This window comes from Seriola aureovittata, chromosome 11, assembly GCF_021018895.1.
Source record: "Seriola aureovittata isolate HTS-2021-v1 ecotype China chromosome 11, ASM2101889v1, whole genome shotgun sequence".
In the NCBI taxonomy this organism is placed as follows: Eukaryota; Metazoa; Chordata; class Actinopteri; order Carangiformes; family Carangidae; genus Seriola; species Seriola aureovittata.
In genome coordinates, this window is record NC_079374.1 from 24,235,388 (window position 1) to 24,263,144 (window position 27,757).

The 27,757-nt window shown below is 43.3% G+C and overlaps 2 protein-coding genes across 2 annotated transcripts; both read left to right on the plus strand.

Moving 5' to 3' along the window:
- Positions 1-64: 64 nt before the first annotated feature.
- On the plus strand, positions 65-15,518 carry mcm3ap (minichromosome maintenance complex component 3 associated protein). Its single transcript, XM_056389128.1, has 29 exons — positions 65-191; positions 393-2,003; positions 2,497-2,744; positions 3,103-3,184; positions 3,522-3,675; positions 3,844-4,037; positions 4,123-4,262; positions 4,623-4,820; positions 5,375-5,643; positions 5,850-6,012; positions 6,712-6,869; positions 7,491-7,714; positions 7,992-8,227; positions 8,581-8,681; positions 8,792-8,923; positions 9,182-9,295; positions 9,504-9,656; positions 9,859-10,056; positions 10,200-10,268; positions 10,356-10,490; positions 10,647-10,800; positions 11,558-11,822; positions 12,002-12,099; positions 12,696-13,086; positions 13,230-13,520; positions 13,646-13,775; positions 13,909-14,094; positions 14,427-14,577; positions 14,816-15,518. Exons 2-29 carry the CDS (start codon positions 518-520, stop codon positions 14,975-14,977), a joined length of 6,282 nt encoding a protein of 2,093 aa, XP_056245103.1. The 5' UTR covers positions 65-191; positions 393-517; the 3' UTR covers positions 14,978-15,518.
- Positions 15,519-15,812: 294 nt separating this feature from the next.
- lss (lanosterol synthase (2,3-oxidosqualene-lanosterol cyclase)) lies at positions 15,813-27,267 on the plus strand. The gene is made up of 22 exons (XM_056389481.1): positions 15,813-15,899; positions 16,960-17,128; positions 17,807-17,945; positions 18,436-18,544; positions 18,784-18,905; positions 19,220-19,316; positions 19,790-19,925; positions 21,405-21,513; positions 21,717-21,835; positions 21,978-22,075; positions 22,233-22,260; positions 22,473-22,529; positions 23,318-23,389; positions 23,621-23,671; positions 23,836-23,985; positions 24,426-24,522; positions 25,026-25,131; positions 25,416-25,481; positions 25,564-25,644; positions 25,756-25,926; positions 26,568-26,646; positions 26,754-27,267. The coding sequence occupies exons 1-22, from the start codon at positions 15,886-15,888 to the stop codon at positions 26,889-26,891; spliced, it is 2,208 nt and encodes a 735-aa protein (XP_056245456.1). The 5' UTR covers positions 15,813-15,885; the 3' UTR covers positions 26,892-27,267.
- The last annotated feature ends 490 nt before the right edge of the window (positions 27,268-27,757 follow it).

A 27,757-nucleotide genomic window follows, 5' to 3' on the forward strand; every position in this document is an offset into this window, starting at 1 on the left:
TTGTCATTGAAGGAAAACGATTGCTTGCCGGTGCAAAACCTCTTCGAACAATGAATCAGTCGATGTTGGCAATCGCGGAACGGAGTTTAGCATTGAACGGGGGACCAAAAAAATTGTCGGACGGGAAGCGGATGTGGGAGCATGTTTAAACTGAACCAAAAAATCAACATAGCAAACGCTAACTGTGAACGGTGAGTTTTTTTTGTATCTAAGTTGCATAGTTTTGTAGAATGTTAGGAGTTTTATGTCAATTGCGTCTTTAAGGGCAATGTAAAAGCTAAGCGACAGTTAACTTCCACAATGTTTGTATTGTTAGCTTATGCTAGCGGTCGAGCCATGTATTTTTATTCGTTCCTGTGTTCATAATGTTTTCTTGACTTTTAACGTGATAGGGTGTTACAGCGAAGAACTTGGGAGGCTGGAAAAGTGTCACAGAGTTATTCTGCTTGAATGTGTGGATGAGAAAAGTTCCCTTCAACAAATAACCGAGGACTAAACATCAGATAATATTTGCGCCATGAATCCACCCAATCCGTTCGGCAGTCCACAAGGTGGAGCTTTCCAAGCCCCCAGCAACACTATGAAGACAGGTTTGTTCCAGACGTTTGGACAACAAAGTTCAAGCAATCAGCCCCCAACTATGGGATTTTTTCAACCATCAGCGTTTGGACAGCCATCTGTCTTAAATCAGCCCACACCTCATGGAAATACCATGTTTGGACAGGCCCCAGCCTTTGGACAGTCTTCTGCACAGCCCACAATAAGCCAAGCTCCAGCGTTTGGACAGCCGTCATTAGGAATGAGCAGCTCAGGCTTTGGGAGAGGCGCAGCACCAGCTTTTGGACAGACTAGTGGACCAAACCAGAGTTCAGTCTTTGGGCAGACACCTGCATTCGGGCAGACTTCTGCATTTGGGCAGGCCCCAGGATTTGGCCAACAGCCCTCTGGGTTCGGAAACTCCCAGATGGCTTCTGGATCCACCACTGTCGTAGGGCAACCTCAGCCACTGGGATTTGGGCAGCCTGCATTTGGACAGCCATCGTCTACCAGTGTCACCACCAGTGCATTTGGCACAGCTCAGAGTGTGACCCAGAGCCGAGCTTTTGCGCCATCTGAATTCAGTTTCAAGCCGGCCAATGAGGCACTTTTCAAACCCATTTTCAGTGCCAGCCCTGAGCCTGCTAATCCACAAACTACTTCAATGTCCAGTTCACCTTTTGGCAGCAGTGGGAACCAGACAAGCACCAACACCATGAGTACCAGCAGCACAGCCGCTGGCTTCTCCCTTTTGACAGGTGATAAACCTGGGTCGCTGGGCTTTAGCTTCTCACAGCCTGCTGCAGCCCCCTCCATCCCTGCTCTAAACAATCCACCAACAACTAGCAATAGTGGCGGTCCTGCAAACACTTTGCAGTTCACCTTTTCCCAGCCGGCCCCTCTCTCCAGCACTAAGGCATCCACCACCCAGCCCACCACCCCATCTTCTTTCAGCTTTACAGCCAAAGCCCCCCTACCCCAGACAACATCCCTTTTTGGAGGAACTAATTTTGGCCAGCCCCCGCCTTATCCTGAAACTAAAGGTCAAGCAGAGACTAGCACAGATGAGAAAAGGAGTAACCTTGAGGCCCTAGCGGATACAAATATATTTGCACGATTTGGCAAAGGCACCAAGCGCAAGGACGATCCAGCGACGCCCAGCAGTGGCCCAGAGAAGCCTGCCACTGAGGAGGATGTTTCAGCAGAAACAGATTCACCAAGACACCCCCCAAAGAGGCCCCTAATGAGGTCCCGTGGCCCAACGGGAGGCTTATTCAGTAGGGCACTGAGTGGTCTTCGTAGAGACGGCACTAACCCAGTAAGGCGAGAGGCCACAAAGGAGCAGGGATCGAAGTGGGACGAGACAGGGGGGGAAGATGTCCAAGGGCAGGGTGACGATCTGACTGCTACACCACCCGCTGTACAAACACTCACCAGGGAAGTGCTGGAAAAAGCTGAGGAGTTAGGTGAGATGCACAAATCATACACATTATGTTATCTGTCTTTTGCATCAAGTTTTGTTTATGAATTTTTTTAACCTTGTTTGCACCATGACAAGCAACTGTTGTATAGTGAAGAGTATCCTTAATGATTAGGAACCAGTTTCCTAGACTTTACTTCAAATTTGCCTTTGATTAACCAGTTTATCAGTGATTTTTTTCAGTTTTTAATGACATACTCTAAACTGCTGAATTGAAGAGGCTAGTTACAAGTTCTCCACACCCAATTTTAAAAAAAACTTCAAATTTGTTTTTTTGAATTTTATTTGTGATACTTATTTGTGAGCAGCATGTAATACACATATATTCATTTTGTTTCTCTTTTCTTCTGTGAAAAACACAATAATTTTGGTTTTGATGAATAAATCTTCATATTGCTGAATTCCAAGTACAATAAATAAAGAAGTGTATTAGAATATGCTCATCATATCCTTTGCCTATTACCCATATCCTTATCCAGATGCAGCAAAACCCTCTGACCCAAAGCTTGAAACCGTAACCCCTGTGAAACGTGGCGTACGCAGGGAGAGCTCGGACAGCCTCGGTGGCATGTCTCCTACTGACTGCACCACCATCCAGTGCAGGGATCTGCCTGCAGCCCTCAACAAAAAGGACACACTCATGAAGCACTTTGCTCGTTTCGGCAAAGTTTCTAAGGTGTTGTGTCGGCCTGGCAAGAACCTGGCTATAGTCCACTTTGACGACCATGTGAGTGACAGTCATCATACTCATCCTTACTAGAACAAGTTCACTTTACTCTATGGCTGTGTTGAATTATCCAGCCTCTTCATGCAAACCATTCTCCCAATGTAGTCCTCAGCTGGCTTTGTTTTATTAGTACACTTTTATTTTTATTTGTTACACATAATGTCAGCTATGTACCAGGCCAGCTATTTGCGAGAAGAACAGTATTAAAGCTGCTTTGCTCATGTTTTGAGTTTCAACAAGTTTGGAAAAAAAACTACTACACTAACACTAAGGATAACACCAACAGTTAGCTAGCTAACCCACTTAACCTGCTTTTTGCGACAGGCCAAAGATGTTGATAATTGTCTTTTTCTTTCAGGCATCAGCAGCAAAGGCCAAGAAGAAAGGCAGAGTCCTGCATCGACATGAACTCCTCCTCTTGTGGCAGAGAAAGAAGCAAAGTAAATACGATGTATTTCAATGAGAGCTCAGATAACATGGAATTAAAACAGCCCTACAAATAAAACTAACTATGGAAAACAAGGACTTAGATCTACACTTATGTAGAGAGTCCTGAGCACTTTATTTCATATCATCTTTAATTCCTTACAGCAATTAACTGTGTGTGTGTGTGTGTGTGTGTGTGTGTGTGTGTGTGTGTGTGTGTGTGTGTGTGTGTGTGTGTGTGTGTGTGTGTGTTGTGTGTGTGTGGTGTGTGTGTGTGTGTGTGTGTGTGTGTGTGTGTGTGTGTGTGTGTGTGTGTGTGTGTGTGTGTGTGTGTGTGTGTGTGTGTGTTAGGTCCGGGGGAGAAAGGGAGCAGAGCTGCAGCAGGAAAGGAGGAGGCAGAGCAAGAAAGCCAGGAGGAGAAAGAGCCCAAGGCTCCCTCCTCCCCTCTCAGAAGACCTGCACTCAGAGCTCCTGCAGTTAGCAGCACAGTGGCCTTCAGCCGCAGGTAACACCACACCAGTATGAAAGTGTTTGTTATTATTGCAGTGTTTTGGAGTTAACTTTAGTCGTAATGCTTTCATGTACTTGGTCCAGACCAATTGACGTGCTAAATGGAGGTAAGAAAGTTGCTGCAGTGCTGTGGTTCTCTAACATGTGTACTTCTTTGTGCCAGCTCTCCAGTGAAGAAGCCACCACTGGTCAAGGGTCTGCAGTCAGACACTGAACCCCAGAAAGAGAGCAGCACGGAGTCCCAGAGTTCAGAGCGCCCAGTCCCCTCCTCCCTTCTCCACCTCATTGGTCAATTGGCAGAGACTGCTGAGGACAAGTACCGCCTCCTGGAGCAGAGAGACAAGGTCCTGCGTCAAGGTGATGCTACGTTTACGTCAACAGTCTAATGCAGCCTTTAACGTGGCTAAAAAATACACGAGTCATTTTAATTTGTGTGGCACAGGTCGGCCAAAGCGGACAGACCTGGACCTGTCTAAGGTGTTTGTGGGGACGTGTCCTGACATGTGTCCAGAGAAGGAGAGGTACATGAGAGAGACACGGAACCAGCTCAGCGTATTCGAGGTCTTCCCAGACACTGAGATGGTAATGTTCTTAAAGCTTATGTCTCACATTCAGGCTGAAGAATATCTGCCTTTTTCAGCTGAGATGGGACAGTGAGGTGTTACATCATGTCTCTGGTATTCTTCCTTTACTCCCTGCCAAATGTTTTTTTTAATTATCTACCTGCATTTATTGGTTATTTGGGTTCATGCATATTAATAAATTTGTGGTATAAGATCACATTGAAGTTGTCTGTTCTCCAGGCATAAGGAATATGTAAATAGATATTGTAGCTTAAAGGATAAAGTCGCTGCTTCTGCAAACGGGAGCTTGTAGGTACTCTGAAGACAGGAGGGACACCGTGGACAAAAAATGAAACTATCACCTTCTGTCCCCAACCAGGTGGATCACGCAGCAGCCATCAAGGAGTACAGTCGCTCCTCGGCCGACCAGGAGGAGCCCCTGCCCTTTGAGTTGCGCCCTCTGCCTGTGCTCAGCAGGACCATGGACTACCTGGTGACTCAGATCATGGACCAGGGCCAGGACAACTACCGCGACTGGTATGACTTTGTCTGGAACAGGACCCGTGGTATTCGTAAGGTGAGGCTCTGCTTCAGATCAGCCGCCCTCTTCAGATATTGTCTGTAATTACAAAAAATGATTTGCTTTGATTTGATTGAAGCTTCTCTTTTGAAGGTGCAAAGAAATGTCTGCAGCATTGAGTAGTACCAGGCAAACATTGTGTTGGTTGTTATGTGGGGTAGTCTGTGTATTTGATGTAGTTACATTCGGAGCAGATTTATTTTGGATCTATGGTTTGTATAGATTATATTCTGTGAATCTGTGGGAGCTACTGGGAGCCATCAAAATGCTAATAATCTGCAGTAACAAAATTCTTATCTCACCCGAATTCAGTCCATGCTGCACTGTGCACCATGCTCCATTTAATTTTACATAAATTTTTTCAACATAGGTTTCATTTATTTAAGAATAAATCTATGGTGTATAGTTTGCAGGTTTGAGTTTTAGGCATTAGTTTTACATTACAAAGTTTGCCCATTGGTGTGTAACAGCAAACCCATTGTTCCAACACACTTCCTAGGTCTACTGGAGCATGTATTACAGACTGATCCGTTCCTCTATCACACCCACAGGACATTACCCAGCAGCACCTGTGCTGCCCACATACAGTGTCGCTGATCGAAAAGTGCACACGCTTCCATGTGCACTGCGCCCACCATCTCTGTGAGGAGCACATGTCATCTTTTGACGCCAAGATCAACAACGAGAACATGACAAAGTGTCTGCAGAGTCTCAAAGAAATGTACCAGGACCTGGCTACACGTCAAATCTACTGCCCCCGGGAGGCGGAGTTTCGCCAGTACAACGTGCTGCTGAAGCTCAACGACGGAGACATCCTGCGGTCAGTCATGCAAACACACACACAGATGATTAATAATAAAAATAATAATTAAATGTTCATAAAATGTGAAATGTCATTTCCCCCACCCCAAGACATTAGCTCTGGAAAAGATTGTATACAGGCCCTGTGACTTATGAGTTTAGGGCATATTTTGTTGCTTTGTTGTACACTAAAGAAAAACCTCCTCACACTTCATGTCCACACAGTGAGGTGCAGCAGTTCCGTGACGATGTGCGTAACTCCCCTGAGGTGAAGTTTGCAGTTCATGTATTCACTGCAGTCAACAGCAACAACTTTGTGCGCTTCTTCAAGCTGGTGAAAGGAGCCTCGTACCTCGCCAGCTGCCTCCTGCACAGATACTTCAACCAGGTCAGAAACTCTATTCTTCTGCTAATGAATGAGGAGGAGGAAATCATGAACCCGTGAAAAGTTTCTGAACGTTGCATTATTTTAGAGCTTATTTGTATTAATCATGTGCACTGATAAGATGAATCCAAGCAAAAATCATTGTCTTTTACGAATTTTCCATATTTAATCTATACCAGTCATCGAGGATGAGATGCATATCAAAGGGTATAAATTAATTAGTACAACTGCAACCAAATATTTCATTATTTCATTAATCTGAAGATTATTTTCTCCATTAATCTCTTTATCTATAAAATGTTTCCCAGAGCTCACAGTGACATCTTTAAATAATCAACCAACAGTCCAAAGCCCCACATATTTCTCAGTTTACAAAGTAAACCAGCCACTATTCACATTTCAGGAGCTAAACAATGAATCAATTATGAAAATAGTTGCATGTTAATTTTCTGACTAATCAAGTACTCGACTAATCATTGCAGTTCTATGAATTAGATTTTAATTTTATACAGCTGAAAAATGATTTGTGTGACAACGGTCTGCTCTGTTGTATACAATGCTTGTTTATGGTTATTGGCATTAAAGAAGTTAATATGTTTGGAAATGTCACATGATGGAACAAGCAGTAATGTGAATGTTGTGTTGTTCAATATTTTCATTCTGTTTCTTTATTCTTTCCTGTTTGTTTTTGTGCCTGTGCAGGTCAGAGCTAAGGCCTTGAAGACCCTCAACATTGCCCACACTGTGGGTCCGCGGTCGACTGCGTTTCCAGTTGAGGACATAGCTCGGATGTTTATGTTCCCCGACATCGCAGAAGCTACTGACTTCATCCAGCAGTACGGCCTTAATGTCAGCGATGGGTAAGTGTCTACTTGTGCTCTGATATTGTTTTTTGGGGGGGTTTTTTTAGAAATATTTTTAATTGAACACCTGATATTAGCTTCATCATAGTAAGTTACACACTTCTATTCCTCAGAGTTGTGCCTGTGCAACCTGACTGGGCTGCAGGCACCGCCTCGTGCTACCAGTAGTGACAAGGACACTAGCAAAACACAGAACTAGAGAAGAATCAGTGAGGAAGGATCTGGAGAGATCAACTGTCTGTGGCCATCACATGTAAAACCATTCCCTTTCTGGGAGTTGTGTTGCTTTGGCCTCTCCATTGCACCTGTTGTCTCTTTCATTTGCACCAAAGCAGGTGAAACTGATTCACAATCACTTGTGCTTCCTAAATGGACAGATTGATATCCCTGAAGTTTAACTGACTTGGTGTTCTACTGTGATGATGAAGTGTTCCCTTAATTTTTTTGAGCAGTGTATTAACAAACAGACAGACAGGCAAACAGGACCAAACACATAACCTCCTTAGCAGAGTTAGCAATCATAAGTCACTGGTATTGATCAAGTTGAACTCTGTCCACCTGAGACAGGAATGTTATGGATCCCAGTATTTTGTGCAAATGTTGTTGTTTTGTTCACAGCATTGTTGAGCTGAGTCGTACAGCGTATCAGGATCCAGAGCTGCCGCTGTCCCAGAAGAAGTCCGAGGTCATCCTGGCAAAGAAAACAGTGCTGGTTGGAGAGGTGGTGAATGGAGGCCCCCTCCCCAACCCTCCCCAGCACATTCCTGTCTGCAGCTTCGACTCCCAGAACAAGTACCGTGGAGAGGGCCCTCAGGCTGAGCCCACGTCAAGCCAGTATAAAGGTACTGCTTCCATTTTACATGTCCTAACCCTGGCACAGACACGCTCTCCATTGACCACTGTTTGTGTAGAGAGTTGGAAAGTAAAGAGGTGAAGTAAAATACAGATTTTGCTGCATTGTCGACCCACTGGTTCATTTTTATGAGGAAGAAAACACTGTGACAGTACCTGTGTCATTTCACTAGACATCGTAAAATCCATTATGAGGAACAAGAACATAATCTTATCACATCAGTGTAGAAATTCAAATTCATTCACTGATTTTTTTCATTGTCTCAGTTGTTGCTGCCAAGTTGGAGGTTACGGCATCCCCCAGCGCTGAGCTGCAGCCGCAGGTCACGTCACTTCTAGACACTCCCTCTGCGTTCGTGCTGCCTCCAGCTGTTCCAGATGAGCCCAGTTACAGCTCGGCCCTCCCAGCAGACGCCCAGCAGCTTTTCCAGCCGATATCTCAGCCTCAACCTGTCAAACCCCCATCACCTCCAGCCAAACCTCGGCCGGTGTACAGCGATGAGGTGGGGACGATAGATGGTCTGATTCATTCTCACTGAAATGCCTGCACTGTAGCTGTTGTACACTTTTCCCTCTGTATGTCTGACTGATGCTGTAAATATGGTGACTTAGGATCAGTGGTGGGAAGCACATTTACTCAAGAATTCAAGTATTTACTTAAGTAATTTTGTGGTACTTATAGGCAACTTTATACCACTGCCTCACCACATTTCAGAGGAAAATATTACGCTTTTATGTTACAACATTTATATTTCTGTAGTTACATTGCAGTGATGCACTGTTATAGATAAAACTATTCAGGCTGAAAAAGGTTTTACCATTGGACCTGTACTGACCGGCTGTCTTGTACCTGCAGGACATAATGGCTGTACTGGACTGCGTGATTGAAGAGGTGGTTGAAACAGCAGTGAGGGAAGTAGCTGATGTCGGTGCCAGCTACGCCACAACTGCTCTTGTGTAAGTTGATGTGATCTATAATCCATCCATCTTCTGTACCAGCTTTTCTTGTGCTTAAGTTGAAATAACATACCTTAACATGCTGTTCTATAACCTTTGTGGTTCTACAGCGAAAGCAGTTTGCAGGTGGAGACACTGGTGGATGAGGTGTTGGGACAGATGCTGCAGGAGATGTCCTCCACCGAGATCAAGTTGGAGCAGGAGCGTGTTGCTGAAGAGAAGCGCAAGCTTGAAGAAGCCAGGTTGGTCTAGTGACAGTGAAGCACAGCCTGATATTGACATGTTGATTACAGCACGCTGCGATTTATCATGACCCTCGGCTCAATTAAGAAATATCTTCTACCCTGAACCAAAAAACAGGACACAAGTTAACCATTGTCATCTCTTTTCATTTTTTTGATATTTTTATTCAAGCAGAAGTGTAAACTGTGAGCAAAGCATCCAGAGTGTGGTTGTGCAATGATTTAGTACTCACCCATATTCTGGTTTTAATTTACCAGGAGGAAGCAGGAGCACGAGGCTTTCCTGGTTCAGTTCAGCTTCTCTCTCTGCACAGAGCTCATCCATGAAGTTTTAGATGAGACCATCAAGGAGACGGCTGCCTCTGAGATCCAGTAAGATTTTAAAACTCATCCAAATTTGATCTGAATTTGAGTGTTTCAACATTTTACATGGGCTGTTAGTAATACCAGCTCTCAAAGTAGGTTACATAGGTAACATGACTCTTTCATAATTATTTGTGAAAACAGGAGGGAAGGGTATTTTCTTCTCTTTTCTTTGATGAATTTAATTGTAATCTTTTTATTTGTTAACCTCTTCCAGGCAGGCAGTGAATGAGAAAGCAGAGTGTGTGGCTAAATGCACAGAGCAGGTCTGCACCAGTCTAATTGAGGAGACTCTGAATGCAGATATTGCTCTGATGGTTGAAGAAATCCTCGATGCTGAGCTGCAACGTATCCACAAGTACATCAAAAGGTAAGAAAACAGAAAGCCACAGCTCATCTCACACAAAACCCAGACAGACATTTCTTTGCTGGGCCAATATCAAATGTTTGACAATATCGACCAGTTAAACTGACACACCAGTATGTCATTGTAACACTGTTACAGTAAATTATAAGAGGATATTTAATTGTATCTGTAACCTTTTTTCGTCCCTTCTCCTCTGCACCACCAGGTGGCGTGATGTGGTAGCAGTTCGTCGGCAGCTGAAGAGACAGATGAGAGGTTTCCCTGCAGCTCCTTGCTGTGTGGACCCTCGATTCAAACTCAAGGCTCTGGCTCCCAGCGCCCCTGCACAGCCCTCCATAGCAGATCTGGCCCGTGGTCTGATCAACCTGGGAAACGCCGGCACCCTAGCCCTGTCCAGCACCAGGTATTTTCATCTCCAAGTAGATCTCTGGACAATGTGAAGTCCAATGAAAGGCATTTATTACATAGTTAACAGTATTTGATGTATGATTGTTTGGTCACTTTACTGCTCCTGTAAGTATGAAACATGTTCTGGATCTTGTGAAGGTTATTAAAGATGAGGCAAGAAGCAATCCACCAGATGAGAGTCCACTACTACTATCAGCAGCTGCTTGAGTAAGTCTTGAGTTGATTAGTGTGTTTGTTCAGTCTGAGGTCCATGTCACCACGCAGAGTTTTGACTCTTCTTGATGTTGTTCTCAGGGAGACGGTGTGGGCGCCGCTCGACCTGCCAGCACTGGTGGCAGAAAACATCCCTGACCCACCCGACCGCGTCTTCTGGAAAGTTGCTGTCCTCTTACCCAGCGACCACGAGAGCGTAGCCAGCCTGGCAGACAGGTAGGCAGCTGCAGTGCAACATGAAGGTCAACACAGTAACAGCAGTTGTGACAGGCAGATATTTCATTTCCCTTAAATATTTGGTTCATTTGTGAATACTGCACCCGGTATTCATCAAACCTGTCACTGAGCTTGTCCTCCTGTCTTTTGTATTAGGATCCTGTCAGACTGGCTGGAGGTGAAACTTGGTGGTGACAAGGCGTCTGAGCTCAGGGAGGAGCAGCCAGATGGCACACTGCAGACCCTCTGTGTCACCAACACACTGCAGGAGAAAGGACAACGCACTCACAAAGTCCACATCAGCGTCAAGGTTAGATCAGACTGCAGCTCGTATGGACTACTGCAGCCAAACACTTAGAAAACAGCCATAACATAAAGAGGTTTTTCTCCACTATGCAAATGATTTCCTGCTCATCTACAGGCTCATTGATCATTTTCTACTTTTCCTGTGCACACCGACCTTTTTTAGAATGAGCTGTTGATTTTGGTAAACCAACCATTATATATTTTTTTCTTTGTTTAGTTTTTGCGTCTTTTGCAGCCCCATTACTAATTTCTTCTTTTGCATTGTCACCTTTACTCTCATATTGACTGGCAACTCCACCTCCAATGTAACTCTCAACTCTGTCAACTGTGAGCACCATGTGAGCCCCTCTGTACCTGAACTAACACCGACTAACTAACACAACAAGACACAGCTGCCCGAGAAATATTTAGTAGCTATGTGTCCAACTACTTTAAAACCCTGCAATTTGTGCTCTGTCTTCCACCTCCCACTCACTCTTGCGTCTTTCTGTATTGATGTAAAATTACACAAATTAAAAGAGAGGTTTGTCACTATCCATTATTTTATTTCAAATTGAATGTATATTCATCAGCAAAGCATCAAGCACTATAGTTGTTCCACTATATATCTTAATCTATTAATTACCCACATTAGTATAATAGTGTAAATATTTGTATCTACTCTCTCTATATAATTTTGTAGTTATTTAGGTAGATAAAAATATTATCTGGCCTGCTGTGGCACTTTTCTGACCGCTCCTCTTCTTCTTGTTGTGTCGCAGGCGTCCCGAGGTCCGCTGACTGAAGACGGCCTGTCCAAAATGGAGGAGAGCTGTGAGCTCCACGGGACAGGAGCTCTGATCATGTTGCTCCCTGCCATGCCCATCGTGGAGCCCGGGCACGATGAACAGGATGTGCCTCTGCTGTCAGCCTTGCTTCAGCTCAAACAGCTACAACAGGCCAGCACCTGGCACTGCCCCCTGCCCCTGGTCGTTCTGGTGCCAGGGCCTGATGGTGGCACTGATGACACACAGAAACTTGTAGAAGGTAATTAACGACAGTAATAACGTGATTAGTAGACTCCAAGATTTAAGTAACGGTCATGAGTATAAACACAACCTCAGATCAATTATGCATTAATAAAAAGCAGGCTGATGAAGCTGCATTGTATGTCAGTCTGCTTTTCTGAAATAATCTGCAAAATATGTTGATCCTCTGTCCCTCAGCTCTGATGCTGCACACACTGGTGAAGGAAGGCCTGATATCAGAGTACACATTCTTCTTCATACCAGAGACCACAAGTGACATCCAGGGATCCAAACAGGTACGACACATACCCAGGGGCAGGGTCGAGAGTTCAATGAGGGAGAAAAGATTGTTTTTCTTACATCAGCGTATTTTCAGTTTCTCTCTCTTTTCCTCCCTTCTCATCTTATCATTCTCTTTGTCTGATTTTAAAGTGAGCTTCTGAAAAGAGAGACAGGATATATGTCAGTATCTTTCTTCTCTGACACAAGCTGTCAGTCCAGCAAGTTATTGTTCAAATCAAATTGATCAGCTGAGGTGGCAAACCCAAAGCTTGTATCATCTCCTCCTTCATCTTGCTTGCCTTGTTGAGTCACTCCTTTACCTTAGCAAGTTGCCTCTTTATGGTCTTTATGGTTTGTCTTTTTTTTTTACACATTGTTTATTGGGTTTTGCAAAAACATACAATGGTGTCATTAGAACCTTTACAAAAATGCAAAAATATATAGTTCCTTAATGAAGACATAAAAAATGCGACAATTAACAAATTGCTAACCACAAAATTGTTTTGAAAATGTCTGTCTGTCCAATAATTAAGTCTTCTAAGTCTTTATGGTCTATTAACTCGCTCCGTCTTCTCTCCCACCTCCCGTTGCCCCTGTTGTGTGTCTCTAGCTAAGCCAAGCGATGCGTTGGCTGCTCGCCCATGCTCCACCACCCTTCCCTCTCTCCTGTCAGACCCTGGTGCAGCTTGTCGAGGCCACTTTGAGTCGTGAGTTCAGTCCCAGAGTTTACACCCACCGACAGGAGCGAGCCGCCGCCCGTCTTCCTTCCCAGGACCCCGCACCTGTCATCCAGCTGTACAACGGTGTCCTGGCTCACGTTGCTGACAAAGTCTCATCACAGGATCTCTGCAAACTCTCGTGGCCGCCCGGCGAGTTCTGCCTGCCTAATACCCGGGACTTTGTCCCTCATCTGGGCTGGAACTCGACTCAGCACCTGGCCTGGCTTCGCAAAGCCATCCTCAGCCTGCAACTGCCACAGTGGGATCAGCTATCTCCCACTGGTCAGTAACTGAGACAACTTTGGTGTCATTTTTGTTTGGATTTTCCCACTCCTGTGTAATCTGAGTACAAAAGAAGCCAATAATCCATTTATTGTACTTCCTACTTCATTCTTCCTTCCTTTATTATCTCTCCCCCTCTCTAGACTCATGGTCTGAGCTCTGCTCCTCCATCTATCACTACGCCGCTCAGATCCCAGTCTCACGTTGCAGTCAGCCTCTCTTGATGTCACGGCTGGAAAACCTTCTGGAAAGGGTCATGCTGAAAGGTCACCGTACCCGAACCCCCAGATCCAAGGTAACCATGGGAAACTGGAGCAGTGCAGATGAGAGTGTGTGTCCAGCCTACAGCCGGATCCCCTGGGATGACGTGCTGGTCATCTGCATAGACCACAAACTGAAAGACTGGCAGATACCTGGACCGCCTGCCTGTGAAGGTGAGGGCTTTCTCTTGGAAAGTTATTTCATTGTGGTTTAGATCAACACACATTTTCCACCTGTACCAACGGACACTGTAGGACCTGTATTTTAATATGTAACTATGTTTGTCTTGTTGTTAAAGATGCTGTGACAGAGGATGGGGAGATCCTGGTTTACTTCCCCACAGAGTCACTGAAGGGTTTCCAGCCACCTGAGGAATGGAGCCAGGCCATCAAGCAAACACACAAGGAGAAGCATCAGGGCATGGAAGGGTGAGGAAGTGTCATTCGTCTTCTAGACTGTTGAGCAACTGACATGGACAACGGCTCCTGCTACACTGGTCCTCCTTTTCTAAACTTCTCCCTGTCTCCCTCCTTCATCCTCACCTCCCTCCACCATCTTCAGGGCAAGTGCAGCTGCCTGTGCCACACCCACCAGTCTGTTCCTCAGACAGAGGTTGTTCCACACTTTGGCAGAGCCCCTCGAGGCCACGGCAGCCCCCCTGGACATCACACACATTCCCACGTCACAGGAGCTGCTGGCCCACAAAGTCCTCCGGAGCTTAGAGGAGGAGAAGGCTGAAAGCAAAAGGTACAGCAACAGCTCTGCTGTTAACATAGATGCAGTGCATGTAGGGTTGATGTTGATACACCATTTTGCTAAAAACAGTATTGAAAGGGCAGGTGTATGTGAATGAGGACTGAATCATTTTATCATTAAGTACAGAATGAGATAAACGCTCAGTGCCATTGTTTAGTTTACTATTTTTCTTACTAAAGAAATTGTTGAATTAAATTGAAGGTTACTATTTGTTTCATTGGTAAAATGAATGATTCAATTTCTGTTACAATTTCTTATTTGCCAAAGATAATCTACAGTATGATTGTGTCATGTCTAACACACACCACTGTATCTCTGCGCAGGAGCATGGATCAGCTACAACGCTGGCTGGACGGGGACCCCTTGGACCACTTGTCCACACCGCTCTTCGTTCCATCCTCCACCCTGCTGTCCATGCCCACAACCATAATTCAAGCCCCCACAGCCAAGATTAAAGATGTTGCACTTGCACAGGTACGACATCTCTTCTATCTCTCTCTCTCTCTCTCTCTTCCATGATTCTTTTCTTTTCAAGAACCCGTTGAGAAGCAAGTTTGGCCGAACCGATCCTTACACTTGAAGCCAGTTTGTGTTGGATTTTACATTAAAATAAATGTGGCTGCAAAATGCAAGAGATTGAATTTGGGTATTTTGTAAATGTTGCAAGTACAGTTTACAGTTATCATGCATTCTCTTTGTCGTGATTTTTCAGGAGTCTGACGATCCGTCGGAGAAAGCAGACTGGCCTAAAACCGTGCCTGTGTCTATGGCATGGCGACTGAAGGAACTCCATCGACAGATTGTGGCGAGCCAAGAGGAAGAGATGGCCTGCAGACTGAAGCTGAACGGTCTGCTTAACATTGTCGATGACTGATGAACTGTTGCCGCACAATATTTTAACGTCTTTGGATTTATTCAGATGTTTGAGAAGTGAGGACAAAAAAGCCATTCGTCTCCATCGACAGACCACTGTGATGTATTTGCTGAGTCACTGTCTTGCGAACTTTTCATCTTTAGTCTGTTGAGGTCTGATTCACTGACCGGAACCATGTGTGCCATATTTTTTGTTTTTAATTAAGGTCTGAGTGTGAAGAAGTAGAGAAGAAATTCAAAGATTTCTACTCTTGGTTTAATTTTTGTACCTTTTGATTTAGCATTTATAACTTTTAAATGTGTGTGTCTATAAGTACAAATACAGACTGTTGGTTTTTGCACAAACCTGATGAGATGCTGACTCGTGAAGTGTGTTAAAACCTGTAGAAAAGCTGCTTTTTCTCGTCATTAACACATTGAATTACTTGGATTGTGCTTGAACACTGAACGGCTTCAGCTTTAGTTTGAACTTATTTTTGTACTGTTGAGTTGTGAAATTGTTGTATAAATATTGAATAAAAATGATATTTTTCATGTAAATTTCCCATTTAGCTTCATTTAGATGCTGTCATCATAATCAATTTGTGAGCACATGTGTAGTATTTATCCTAGCAGCGCTCTGATTGGAGAACCTCACGGCAGACCCGCCCATTTCTCCGCCCAGTCGGTGCGTGATTGGACAGACGAGTCTCTGCTCATGTCTCTCCATGTAGAAAACTCCTCGGACGGCACCGCCATGTGTCCTGGGGAATGTAGTACTTATTCTACTGAACGACGAATTATGGTGTCTTCAAAGAACTACAGTTCCCATGAAAACAGCAGAAGGGGCCGCGGCTTCAGAACAGGTGAAAAGAAATTAATTCATATGTTTCAGCGGAGGTTTCAACTGTGTATCTGTCAACCATAGCCATGACTGAGGGAACGTGAGTATATATATTTATTTATTAATTTAACGGGTAATGTCGCCAAAAGTAGTTTATTACAGGTTTTCTCAACAGGAATAATGACGAGGAAGCGACGGCAGGTGAAAATGCTTTTTAAAAAATCTTAATTAATGTATTTACGATTGAACACAGCTGTAACGTTGATTAGAAAAGTGTGAACCGGGTGATATTTATGTCTCGACTAGCTACTGTAGTTTACTACAGTGATGTCATAGCAGACACGTGTGACTGAAAATAACATGCAAAGCTTTCAGAATGGAAGTATTTTTTAAATACATAAGCAATAATAAAATTCATTGGTGGAATATAATAAAGTAACATCTGTATTTAAGTACAATGATTAACTCGGATTTTTTCTTATTTACGTTTATTCCTCCACTATTAATTTGACAGCTGCATGTATGACTTACTTTTTAGATTCAGATTTTACAAAAAAAACTGTCATCAATTTCTAAAATGTAATGTGTTGAAGTTAAAACAACTCAAAGTATACAGTATAAAGTTGTGAGAGCTACAAAATTAGATTGCATTTACACGATAATGTATCAGTAATTATAACCAAATAGGTAGGAACTAAATATGACAAGGTGACACTGACAATAAAAAGCACAACATATATGAACGCCTCTGACGAAGCTAACAAACAGATTTATAGGTTTATTATAAGCTTCACAAAGGTTTTAATTAGGTTGCAATATATTGTAAAAGTATTAATGCCAATTATTGTGCCAATTCCCTGTAAATGGTTAATTATAAGAAACCTTAATGTGAAGACTGGCTTCCTCACCAGGCTGTTGCTGGGTTCTGACTTTAACAGGGAGAAATCACTCCCTTTATAATGATTCTGCTTTCATTACTTCATATTCTACACACTTTTGGATTGTGTGTCACACGTGCACATGAGCTCAAATCCAGCAGCAGAATTATTGGCTTCACCTTTGATCAGCTGATCCGCAGAAATACTTCCATTGTGCAAGACTTTTTAATATTCCACATTTAGTATAGAAATCTAAGTTTAAGAACCAGCTGTCTCTTCCAGGCACCTACGGAGGCGAGGGGGGCCGTACAAGACGGAGCCAGCCACAGACCTGAGCCGCTGGAGACTGACTAATGTTGAAGGCAGGCAGACGTGGCGCTACGTGGAAGATCAGGAAACCCCAGACAGAGAGCAGACCATGCTGGAAGCCCACTCACTAGGCCTGGACACGGTGGGTTTTCCATCTTTTTTTTTTATAAGAGCGAAGTTAGTTCAGGCAGGTAAATCGAAGTTTTTACAATCACAAAACAGCGCCAGCGGTTTCAGACCTGTGCTTCTGTTACAACTGCAGTTCCACACTTAATCTGCCTGTGGGACGGTTCAGTCACTCAGTTACAACTCAATATTCACTTTTTAGTGTCCACTATGTAGATAACTACGGATGACAGGTGACAAATTATAGGAAAAACCAACATAAAGAGTCTCAGTGAGGTGTTGTTTCACCACCTGCTGCCAGAACAGCTTCAATGCTCCATTAATTCTACAAGTGTCTGGACTCTACTGGAGGATGAACACCTTCTTCCAAAAGATATTCGATGTATATATGATGATGGTGGCGGAGAGCGCTGTGTAACACGTCCATCCAAAATCTCCCAAAGCTGTTAAACTGGTTGAGATCTGGTGACTGTGAAGGCCATAGCATACGATTCACATCATTTTCATACTCGTCAAACTATTCAGTGACCCCTTGGATGGGGTGTGTTGATGTCAGTTGTCCCATTTACAACATATTGGACACTAATCCGATCATTCACAACACAGTGTTGTACTCTGAGCTGTATTTACTGCTGGTAACCATGGTGGAAGGCAGACTCCTGAAGTAATCTCTAATCCCATCTTCTCTCCACAGAGTAAGTTTGCGTCCGGCTCCCCTGCCGCCCACACGGCTGTGGATGCTGCTCTGAAAGGTATGGACTTCTACAGGCACCTCCAGGCCGAGGACGGTCACTGGGCAGGGGACTACGGCGGGCCTCTCTTCCTGCTCCCAGGTAAGACAGATCCTCCTCCACATGCTCTTTCATTTGACGCCTGAAATACACAGTGGCTATATTTAGTCCTTCCACATAAACTGTAAATTAAAAGTCACTATGTGTAGAATGTGTCATCCTCCAGTGATACAGTGTTTTCAAAGATGCTGGCAGACACAGGTGATGAGATTTCTGCAAGTTACAGAACACATGCACGCTTTGTGTCTCTAAATGACATAGCAATAGAAAGCCTGTATAGTCATTGTAGAAAATACAGTGAAAAAAAGTCCCAGAGTGACAGTTCAGTATCTTATAAGCCATTTCTTTAAAAATCATTCCCATCTTTTTGCTTAGATAGTTTGTTACGGTGGTATGTGGTGCAGGTGGAGCTGTTAGAGTAAACAGAACACAACTCAGTATTGCATGATACCAGTTTTTTCATGCATGTGCTTCTGTCTCTCTCTCTCTCGCTCTCTCTCTCTCTCTGTGTGCTCGTGTGTGTGTTGCTCAGGCCTCCTGATCACATGTCATGTGGCTAAGATCCCTCTGGCCGAGGCCTGGAAGAAGGAGATGGTGAGGTACCTGCGCTCCGTTCAGCTGCCAGATGGAGGCTGGGGTCTGTAAGTCAACAACACACTTATTTGACTTTTGATGTCCACACGTGCCTTGTGTTTTATAGTGAAATGAAACCCTACGATACAAGCATCTACATATAACAGTTATTGAACCAGAGCTGTAATTCAAAGTGTCCGTTCGTCCCCGCTCCTACAAAATAATTACAGGAGAAGTGTCAGGCTATCTCGAACACAGAATCTAGCAGCATTGTGAGTGTGTGTGTGTGTGTTTTGTTTTTCTGCAGACACATTGAGGATAAATCTACCGTCTTCGGCACAGCACTGAGTTACACCTCACTGAGGATCCTGGGAGTAGACCCTGATGATCCAGATATGGTTCGAGCCAGGAACAACCTGCACAGCAAAGGTGGGGAGGAATAAGTTAAAAGCACAAAGCTCTGTAGGATGTTATTTATAAAGCCACATTCAACTAAATACAGTAATACTTACATTCAGTACTGATTATCTTTCTCTACTGATAACACACATCCTAAAACATCCAAATGTGAAAAACAGATTTTTTTTTTTTATAGGAAAATATGTTGTTTCTCTATTTGTAGTGATAGAATATTTCCTGCAAATTTATTGTGAGATAATATGAAGCCATGCTTATAATAACAACCATGTCGGGGCTCCTTGTTCCTGTAAACCAAAGCTCTCTGTGTTTTTTATTTTGTTCAGGCGGTGCAGTGGGGATTCCCTCGTGGGGTAAATTCTGGTTGGCTATTTTAAATGTCTACAGCTGGGAGGGAATGAACACACTCCTACCAGAAATGTGGTAAGCTGGATGCTCCAACATCCCTTTATATTCTCCTCCACACATCAGCCATGAATTAAATACACAGAGGAAACTTCAGGATCTCAGCTGAGGTCAGAGAGGTCATTCTCCCATGCAAACTGCTGCTGCTGCAGTTGGAAATGTAAGTGATAAAGTGTGGCAAAGATCCTCCTCTCTTCTGATTGGCTCACTGACCTGTTGTTACTAGAGCTCCAGAGAGAAGCCTGAGAGAGGAGATGTAAAACTACATTGAGATGTTTTTTGTTTCTTAAAACCACAAATATATCTTCTTATGGATCAACACTTCAAATAAAACACAAGAAAAGAGGAAAATATGGAGCTTTAAAAGCGTTTCTGAACTAAGACCAGGCCCAATCACAAGCAGGAGGTCACTGATTCTCTTGGGAAAATTTGTGAACATATTTTCGTTTGAATGAATTCAGGGTTGATGTTAATGTTTTGTTCGTCAACAGGTTGTTCCCAGCTTGGATGCCAGCCCACCCCTCCACTCTGTGGTGTCACTGCCGTCAGGTCTACCTCCCCATGAGCTACTGCTACGCTGTCAGACTGGCAGCGGAGGAAGACTCCCTGGTCCTCAGCCTCAGACAGGTGCCGCAGCCAAACTGTCCCACAAGGGGGCGCCACACTCTGTACTTTACAGTCAGAGTTTAATGTAAAACTCTGAATTTTGAAGCAATTATAGAGGGTGACATCATGATGAGTTTCAGTGCACTTAATAATAATAGTGTGGTTGCAATTAAGGATTAATTTCATCACTGATTAAGCATTGATTTATTATGTTTTAGATCAGATCAGTTTTCTGTTTAAGGTCTGAAATTTTTGGAAGAAAATGAAAAATATCCATCACAATTTCACAGTTTTTCTCTTCAGATTTATTTTGTCTGATAAGCAGAATAACCCAAAGGATCAATTCATATTGATATAAAGGGTGTTTTTTTCAATCATACAATATCAATACATTCAATATGTCCCTTTCTGATAACTCTTATGAAAAACAAACTGCCTCTGTGTGTTGCTCTAACTGCAGGAAGTTTGAGGTTGTAAAAGAACATTACTGGCAAAACAGTTTTTTTTTTTTTAAAGAAAATCTGGTATTTATCAGTATCAATATCACAGAGTGATAATATAGAGATGGTTGATAAATAACTGGTTGGTTATCAAAGTGAAGCTTCCTGCTCTGGCCCACACGTCTGACTCTCACCACAGAGAAGTGTGGAAAGCCAACGGCTGTTTAGCTCAGTGTCACCAGTTGTTCACATGTTGTTCTGATACAGTATGTTGTTGTGTGGGACTGAAATTTACAGATTCACAGCCTGACTACGAAATGTTTGCTTAGTAATAAAACACAGAGAGGTCTATTTCAGTTTTTTAAGCAACAGTCTTGTGTTGTATATTTAAATTTGTCACAGCATCTGATGGAAATAAAAACTGGCATCAAAGTCATTACACTTTTATAGTAATTGTAATGTTTATAGTAAAAAGACTGCAGTATTATTAAATACTCATATCAGTACTCAGTATCAGCAAGTACCCAAATGTAAATACCTCTACTTGTACTTGGTCTGGAAAAAGTGGTATTGGTGCAGCCTTATGAAAAAGCCATTTGGTGTCTCTAAGCTATTGATTAGAGACACTAAGCGGGAGACGACGAGTATGAGTACGAGCTATTGATCCACCAAGTCTCTGACCTGAACTAGATGTACAGGTCTGGTTCCAAAACTCCCATAGGTTTATAATTAGGGCAGAGATCAGGTGATTGTGAAAGCCAAAGTATGAGTCACATCCTTCTCATATCATTCACTGAGCCCTTGTGTCCTATATGGAAGTATACACATTTGTTATTTTTCTCCACTCATTCATTCAGGTGTTTGATCTCTCACCTGTTCATCAGTGTAGGAGGATCCAGTGGTGTGATCCACCTTTAAAATATACAGGAGAGCAGCCCAGCGCAGTTTTTATTTTATTTTGACAGTAGGACCACTTCTTTATTTAGAAATATCTTTGCCTTAATGTATGTATTAATGTATGTGAGCGGTTTGTATTTGTCTCTTGCTCTTTGTTGTGTAGGAGCTTTATGTCCAAGACTACGCCACCATCAACTGGCCCGCTCAGAGGAACAATGTGGCAGCATGTGACATGTACACACCTCACAGCACACTGCTCACCTTTGCCTACAGTGAGTCTGAACAACACACTGTGCACCATGATGATAAACCACCGCCTACACATGTGCGTTGCTGCAATACAGGCAGCAACATTAGAACAACATTAGATGTATCCCTGGTTACAGGATGATTTTACACAATCATTAAAAGAGGAAAAACACTGCCCTTTGAATCACCTCCCTAACGTTGCCACTCTGTTCCTGTTGTCCTGCAGTGATGTTGAATGTGTATGAAGCCCACCACAGCAGCACGCTGAGAGGAAGAGCAGTCAAAGAGCTGTATGAGCACATCCAGGCGGACGACCGCTTCACCAAATGTATCAGCATTGGACCGGTAACAAACACACAGACACGCAAAAGACAAAACAAAATAGACATGGCATGAAACGAAAACTGACACAGATTAAAAATCACCTCAACTTGACTTATTACCACGAGAGTGTGTGTGAACGTGAAGTACCGGCCTTTCCCCTCAGATCTCCAAGACTATCAACATGCTGGTTCGCTGGTATGTAGACGGCCCCTCCTCTCCAGTCTTTCAGGAGCATGTGTCCAGGATCCCAGACTACCTTTGGTCAGTCGCAACTTCAAAACCCATCACAGTTCAATTAGGTGTTCAAGAAAAGCTCCTGTGAAGCTAGATATTCTAGTATGCGTGTATGATGTGGAAACTAACGATGTGCATCAAAGTGAACTGCTGGTAAACTAACAGTAAGTTGTGTGTGTTGCAGGCTGGGACTGGATGGTATGAAAATGCAGGTGAGCATTTGTTCTCTGCTGCGTCTGTATGTCGCGTGAGCGTTTCCACAGGCGCAGATGCAGCAGTGGTTTTGAAGCTTGTCACTTCACACTCACATTCCTTCAGTCTGCTGGCTGGTTCTATACTTTGCATTTTGTCCTCTGCACTCGGGGAGTTCAAATTGAACTTAATCTGAGTGTTTGACCGTTTTGTCTTTTTCCATTCCGCACAGGGGACCAATGGATCTCAACTGTGGGACACTTGTTTTGCTGTACAAGCTTTCCTTGAGGTAACGCACACCCGGCCACTCACACTCACAGCAGCAAAATTGTTAATGTAAGCAAGCATATGTTATAAAGATCAAACATCTGTGGACTGTTACTGTTACTGAGCCACCGGCTTGTTCGGTAGAGCAGTGACACTGAGAGACAAGAAGCATCTTAATCTGGATGTGTTGTAAGATGTTTCTGTTGTATTGGTGAAGTGACTCTGGAAGTGAAGGTCAGAATCAAGGAAACACCCAGATTTCACATCTGTGTGGTACTTTCCAGAGAGAGACACCAAAGAAGAATATATTTCTTGCTGCAGAGTTTCAGTATCAGTGACAAGAATTTTAGTTTTTGCATTTGATGCATGTTGCCAGTGAGTTAACAGGGGACGGGAACATGTGTCATCAGTGTAAAAACAGTAACATAAGTCATGTTTCTACACTGTGTGGCCTATATGTATAAAATGAACCACAGTTGATGTAGTATTGACCCGTGAGGGACTTCATATATGATGTCAGATTTCCTAGATTTAAAATTACCAAGAGACACAGATCATTGCAAACAAGGCAAACACTGAGCCACAAACTCCCGCCCACTTCTCGAGTGATGTTCACATCAAATGTGTCAAACACTGTCCTCTAATAATCTATAACAGTAAGATAGAAATGTCAGTATTGTCACTAATAACTCACAGATCATTGATCGCCTCGAGAATAATTGATCATTACTGTGTTTGGCATGGAGGTCATATTATATATTACATATTATTATAACATATTATGATAAGTTGGTTGTTGGGTTCTTCCAGGCCGGAGCTCAGGACAATCCCAGACTAGCTGAGTGTCTCCGAGACGCCCATCAGTTTCTCACCATCACACAGGTATGATCAACAAGCAGCTCACTGCTAAACTAATCCTCCGTTATGCTGCTGTTTTGCAGATGTTCATCCGTGAAAAAACAAAAGCAGTCACAAGGTTTTCATTATCAAGCATGAGAATAAACATGTGTTACTTTTGGATATGTTTGCAGAACATTCAGCTGTACTAAAGATTAAAACTGTAATATGATCATCCACTGCTTTTATATGCCTGATGAGTTTTCCCACCACCAGATACCTGAGAATCCTCCCGAGTACCAGAAGTATTACAGACAGATGAACAAGGTAAGCTAATCTCACACAAGAGCCACCTCTCAACATTTTTCCTATTATTCTTCAATAAAAGATTAAATGCCTCTGGAAATTTTATCCAGGAAGCAGAAAAGAGAGAAGTAAAGTATGAACACATGCGTGCTCTGTACTGCACAACCCTGTTTTTGTTTTTTTAGGGAGGCTTCCCCTTCAGTACTCGTGACTGCGGCTGGATCGTGGCTGACTGCACAGCTGAGGGCCTGAAGTCAGTGATGCTGCTGCAGGAACTCTGTCCTTCCATCAGGCAGCCTGTCGCCTCTGAGCGTCTGTATGATGCTGTCAACGTGGTGAGTCTGCGGGAAGAAAATGAATGGAGGACTAATTTATCTTCTTTGGAGGTTTCCTACTCCAATGTGCTCCAAGTCTTTATGATAAGCCCCAGATTTTGTCACTGGTTTACAGGAATAGTTTGCCACTTTGGGAAACGTGCTTATGTCCTTTCCTCCACTCACATATACGGATGTAAATTAGCTTAGCATTTAGCATTGCAAAAACACTGAAATAGGGGGAAACGGCCAGCTCATTGCAAAGGAAACAAAATCCAACCACCAGCACGTCTAAATCTCATGAATTAATATATATCCCATTGATTTAATCCATACAGAAGCCAAAGTCACACTGCAGCCCAAACTGATCCCTCTAGTCCCTCTTGTGCACTCGTGCTGTTGTGAAGTTGCTCCTGTCGACCTGCATTGTTACAGCTTTTGCGCCATGTGTCTGTTTGTAGCTTCTGAGCATGAGAAACTCAGACGGCGGATTCGCCACATATGAAACTAAGAGAGGAGGGAAACTCCTGGAGCTACTCAACCCCTCCGAGGTGTTTGGTGAGTATGCTGTCAGCACCTCACTCAATGCCCATTTCATGCACGTCACTGTCAGGTGCGTTCAGTCTGAGAACAACGGTTTTAGTCTGTGTTGTTGCACAGAGTAGCAGAGATGGGGCAAAAGTCACTGCAGTGATTTCTTGCCTCTAGAGACAGGGTTATTTAATGAGACCATCATGCAGGTTGATGCCTGATTGAAGAGTCTTGTGCAGGGCAGCTCAGTGGTGTGAGCGCTGGCAGGACTGTCAGTGTGACTCAAGCTGCAAATATGCAGATGTGAAAAAGGGAAACGAGGAGCCAAATATAAACATGGCATTTCAGTGTCCGTTCAACATTTAGTGAGTGGGAAATGTTTTCCATTGCACTCTGAATGTGTTGCATTATTATGACCTTTACAGTATCAAAGGGCAAAGAGCCAAATATGGGGAAGGGGATGCAGTACGTGCTGTGAAATTCTTAGTTACAGTGTGTGCCTTCTCTTTGTCTCTCCCACACGCTAACAGGTGACATCATGATAGATTATACCTATGTGGAGTGCACCTCCGCAGTAGTGCAGGCTCTGAGGCACTTCCAGAAGGTCTTCCCTGAACACCGTGCTGAAGAGATAAGGTACCACACATGAACATGAACATGAACATGTTTGGAAGTATACTAGTGTCAGTTACTGAGTGGCACAGAAACCATCAGCAAACTGGCTGCCTCTGCATATGTTAGAAATTCTGTGAGCACACGTTTCTATTATGGAAAACATTTATATCTGCTGTTGATTCATGACTCTAATCTGAATCCGCAAAAAAGACATTCTTAACTAAATAATTTCTCAGTTCTTGTTGAGGTTGGGGATTAAAACTCCGGGGGAAAGGTTGTGAAACAGTCCATTGGTTCTTCTTCAGGTCCACTCTGAGAGAAGGACTGGACTACTGCAGGAAAGTGCAGAGGCCTGATGGATCCTGGGAAGGGTGAGCCCACAGTTGTGATTTTACAGTCTGACGTCCTACCTGATCGGCAGGTAAAGCTCAATGACTTTCTGCTTGTGCTCAGGTCGTGGGGAGTGTGCTTCACATACGGAGTATGGTTTGGCCTGGAAGCTTTTGCTTGCATGGGTCACATCTACAAGGATGAGTAAGAGATCCAAACACTGATCACTGAAATGTATTATATGTGGTTGAACAAGCCACTTAGGACACCAATTAACCCTTAACTACATTGCACCCTTGTGACCTCTGTTGCCAGGGACGTGTGTGCAGAGGTGCAGAAAGCCTGTCAGTTCCTGCTGGACCGACAGATGTCGGACGGAGGCTGGGGGGAGGACTTTGAGTCGTGCGAGCAGCGGTGCTACATCCAGAGCGGCGCCGCCCAGATCCACAACACCTGCTGGGCGTTGTTAGGCCTCATGGCTGTCAGGTAAAGAAGGGTAGAAGATGGGATGGGTTCTGGTTTGGAGTTTAGCAGAATTGCTGGAACAAGTTTGTACTGGCTGTTGGTAGTTGAAGGTTAGACTGATGATTTTAGTCACGTCGTCATTGTGTCATGTATCTGTGTTATTTATTCATCATGTGTAATGATGAATAAATCTAATAATAACAATAATAATAATAATAAGGATAACTTTATTTAGCACTTTTCTTAACAAAGTTACAAAGTAAAATAGAACAGCACAAATAAAAAACATCTCAAATCAACATTATGCGAAAAGACAGTGAGGGAAAAGAAATATGTAAAAACACTGATATGAACAATGAAGGAAAAAAAAACCTCTCATAAGGTTTGGAACAGATGTGTAAAAAACAAGTTAATATAAGTGTAATCATACAAGCATATAACACGTATCAGACATTACCAAGGGCTAAGACAAAGAAACCCTTTTTTAGAAGAGATTTAAAGGAAGTTAAAGAGTGACAGTGTCTGATTTGAAAGCTGTAGCAACACAAAGGAACTTCCAGCTTTTCAATAGTAAAAATTGAATCTAATCAAAACAAACTGACCTGAATCCAAACAAAAATAATTCATGTGAATTCAGCAAAATGGCTTGTGTGCATCACCAGGCATCCTGACAGGCGGGCCATGGAGAGAGGAGTACAGCTGCTGATTGACAAGCAGCTGCCCAATGGAGACTGGCCACAGGTGAGTCTGTGCTTTGCATGTGTTTTATTACTTACATGTTAAATACTCTACTGAAAATGAAAGGGAATCTCCCGCAGGCTTTGATGTGTGACGTTCTGTGCTTCCAGGAGAACATTGCAGGCGTGTTCAACAAGAGCTGTGCCATCAGCTACACCTCCTACAGAAACGTCTTCCCAGTCTGGACCCTGGGCCGCTTCTCAACACTGTACCCCAGCAGTCCGCTCGCTGGGAAGGTCAAGCTGTGAACATGTCTAAAAGTCAATCAGACTTTGAATGACAAAACAAAATGTCTTCAGCTAAAGCGAAAAACACAACAGCAGCCACAAAGTTCAGACAATCAGTGTTGAAAAGCGTGTATTATTTTAACACTTTGAGCTGTCTCAGCACGTCAGCTGTTTTCCATCAGATGAAGTAACACATTTCATTCTTTGAATTTCTTTCTGTTGACATTCCAGTGCGGCTCATCCACCAGAGCTACTCCTCACAAATCTGTTGTGATTATCTGCTGCAGACCAAGACGCCCACTTCATGTGTACAAAAGCATTTATGTCCATGTTGCCTTATATCCCTGCCCCCTCCATAACATTTGCATTTAGAATAAAGAATTTTTCTATGGTATCATTGTGATTGTTGTCTGCAGTGAATGCACCTTTTGGCTTGTTTCACATTGCTATGTGTTCAGACACGAAGCACATGTGGAGCAATTCTTTTCTTTGGAAAAAATGATTAATCACAAGACACACTGGTCTGTTACTGTTACTGATCAGTCAAAACTTGCAGGAAGCTCGTGTTTTAACAACCAGGAAGAACTCAAACCTGCAACATTTCAGTCATAATTCTTCTACTACTAATAACTTTTAGATGCAGAATTTGAAATGTTATCACCTCCGCAACAGCAAAAAAAGATATAAACAAACTCTGTAGATTGGCGGACGTGTATTTGAGGCTGGGTTCTCTGCCATTCATTACATCCTGCTTTATTCTGTGAAGACGCATTTAGTTACCAAGGTGTCTGTTTTAGCTCTCTGACTGCTAATTCTTTCTCTTACAGCTGTTTTTAAGTTGAGTTAAAGGTGCGGCCACGAGGAATGTCTTAAGATGGTCTGCTGAT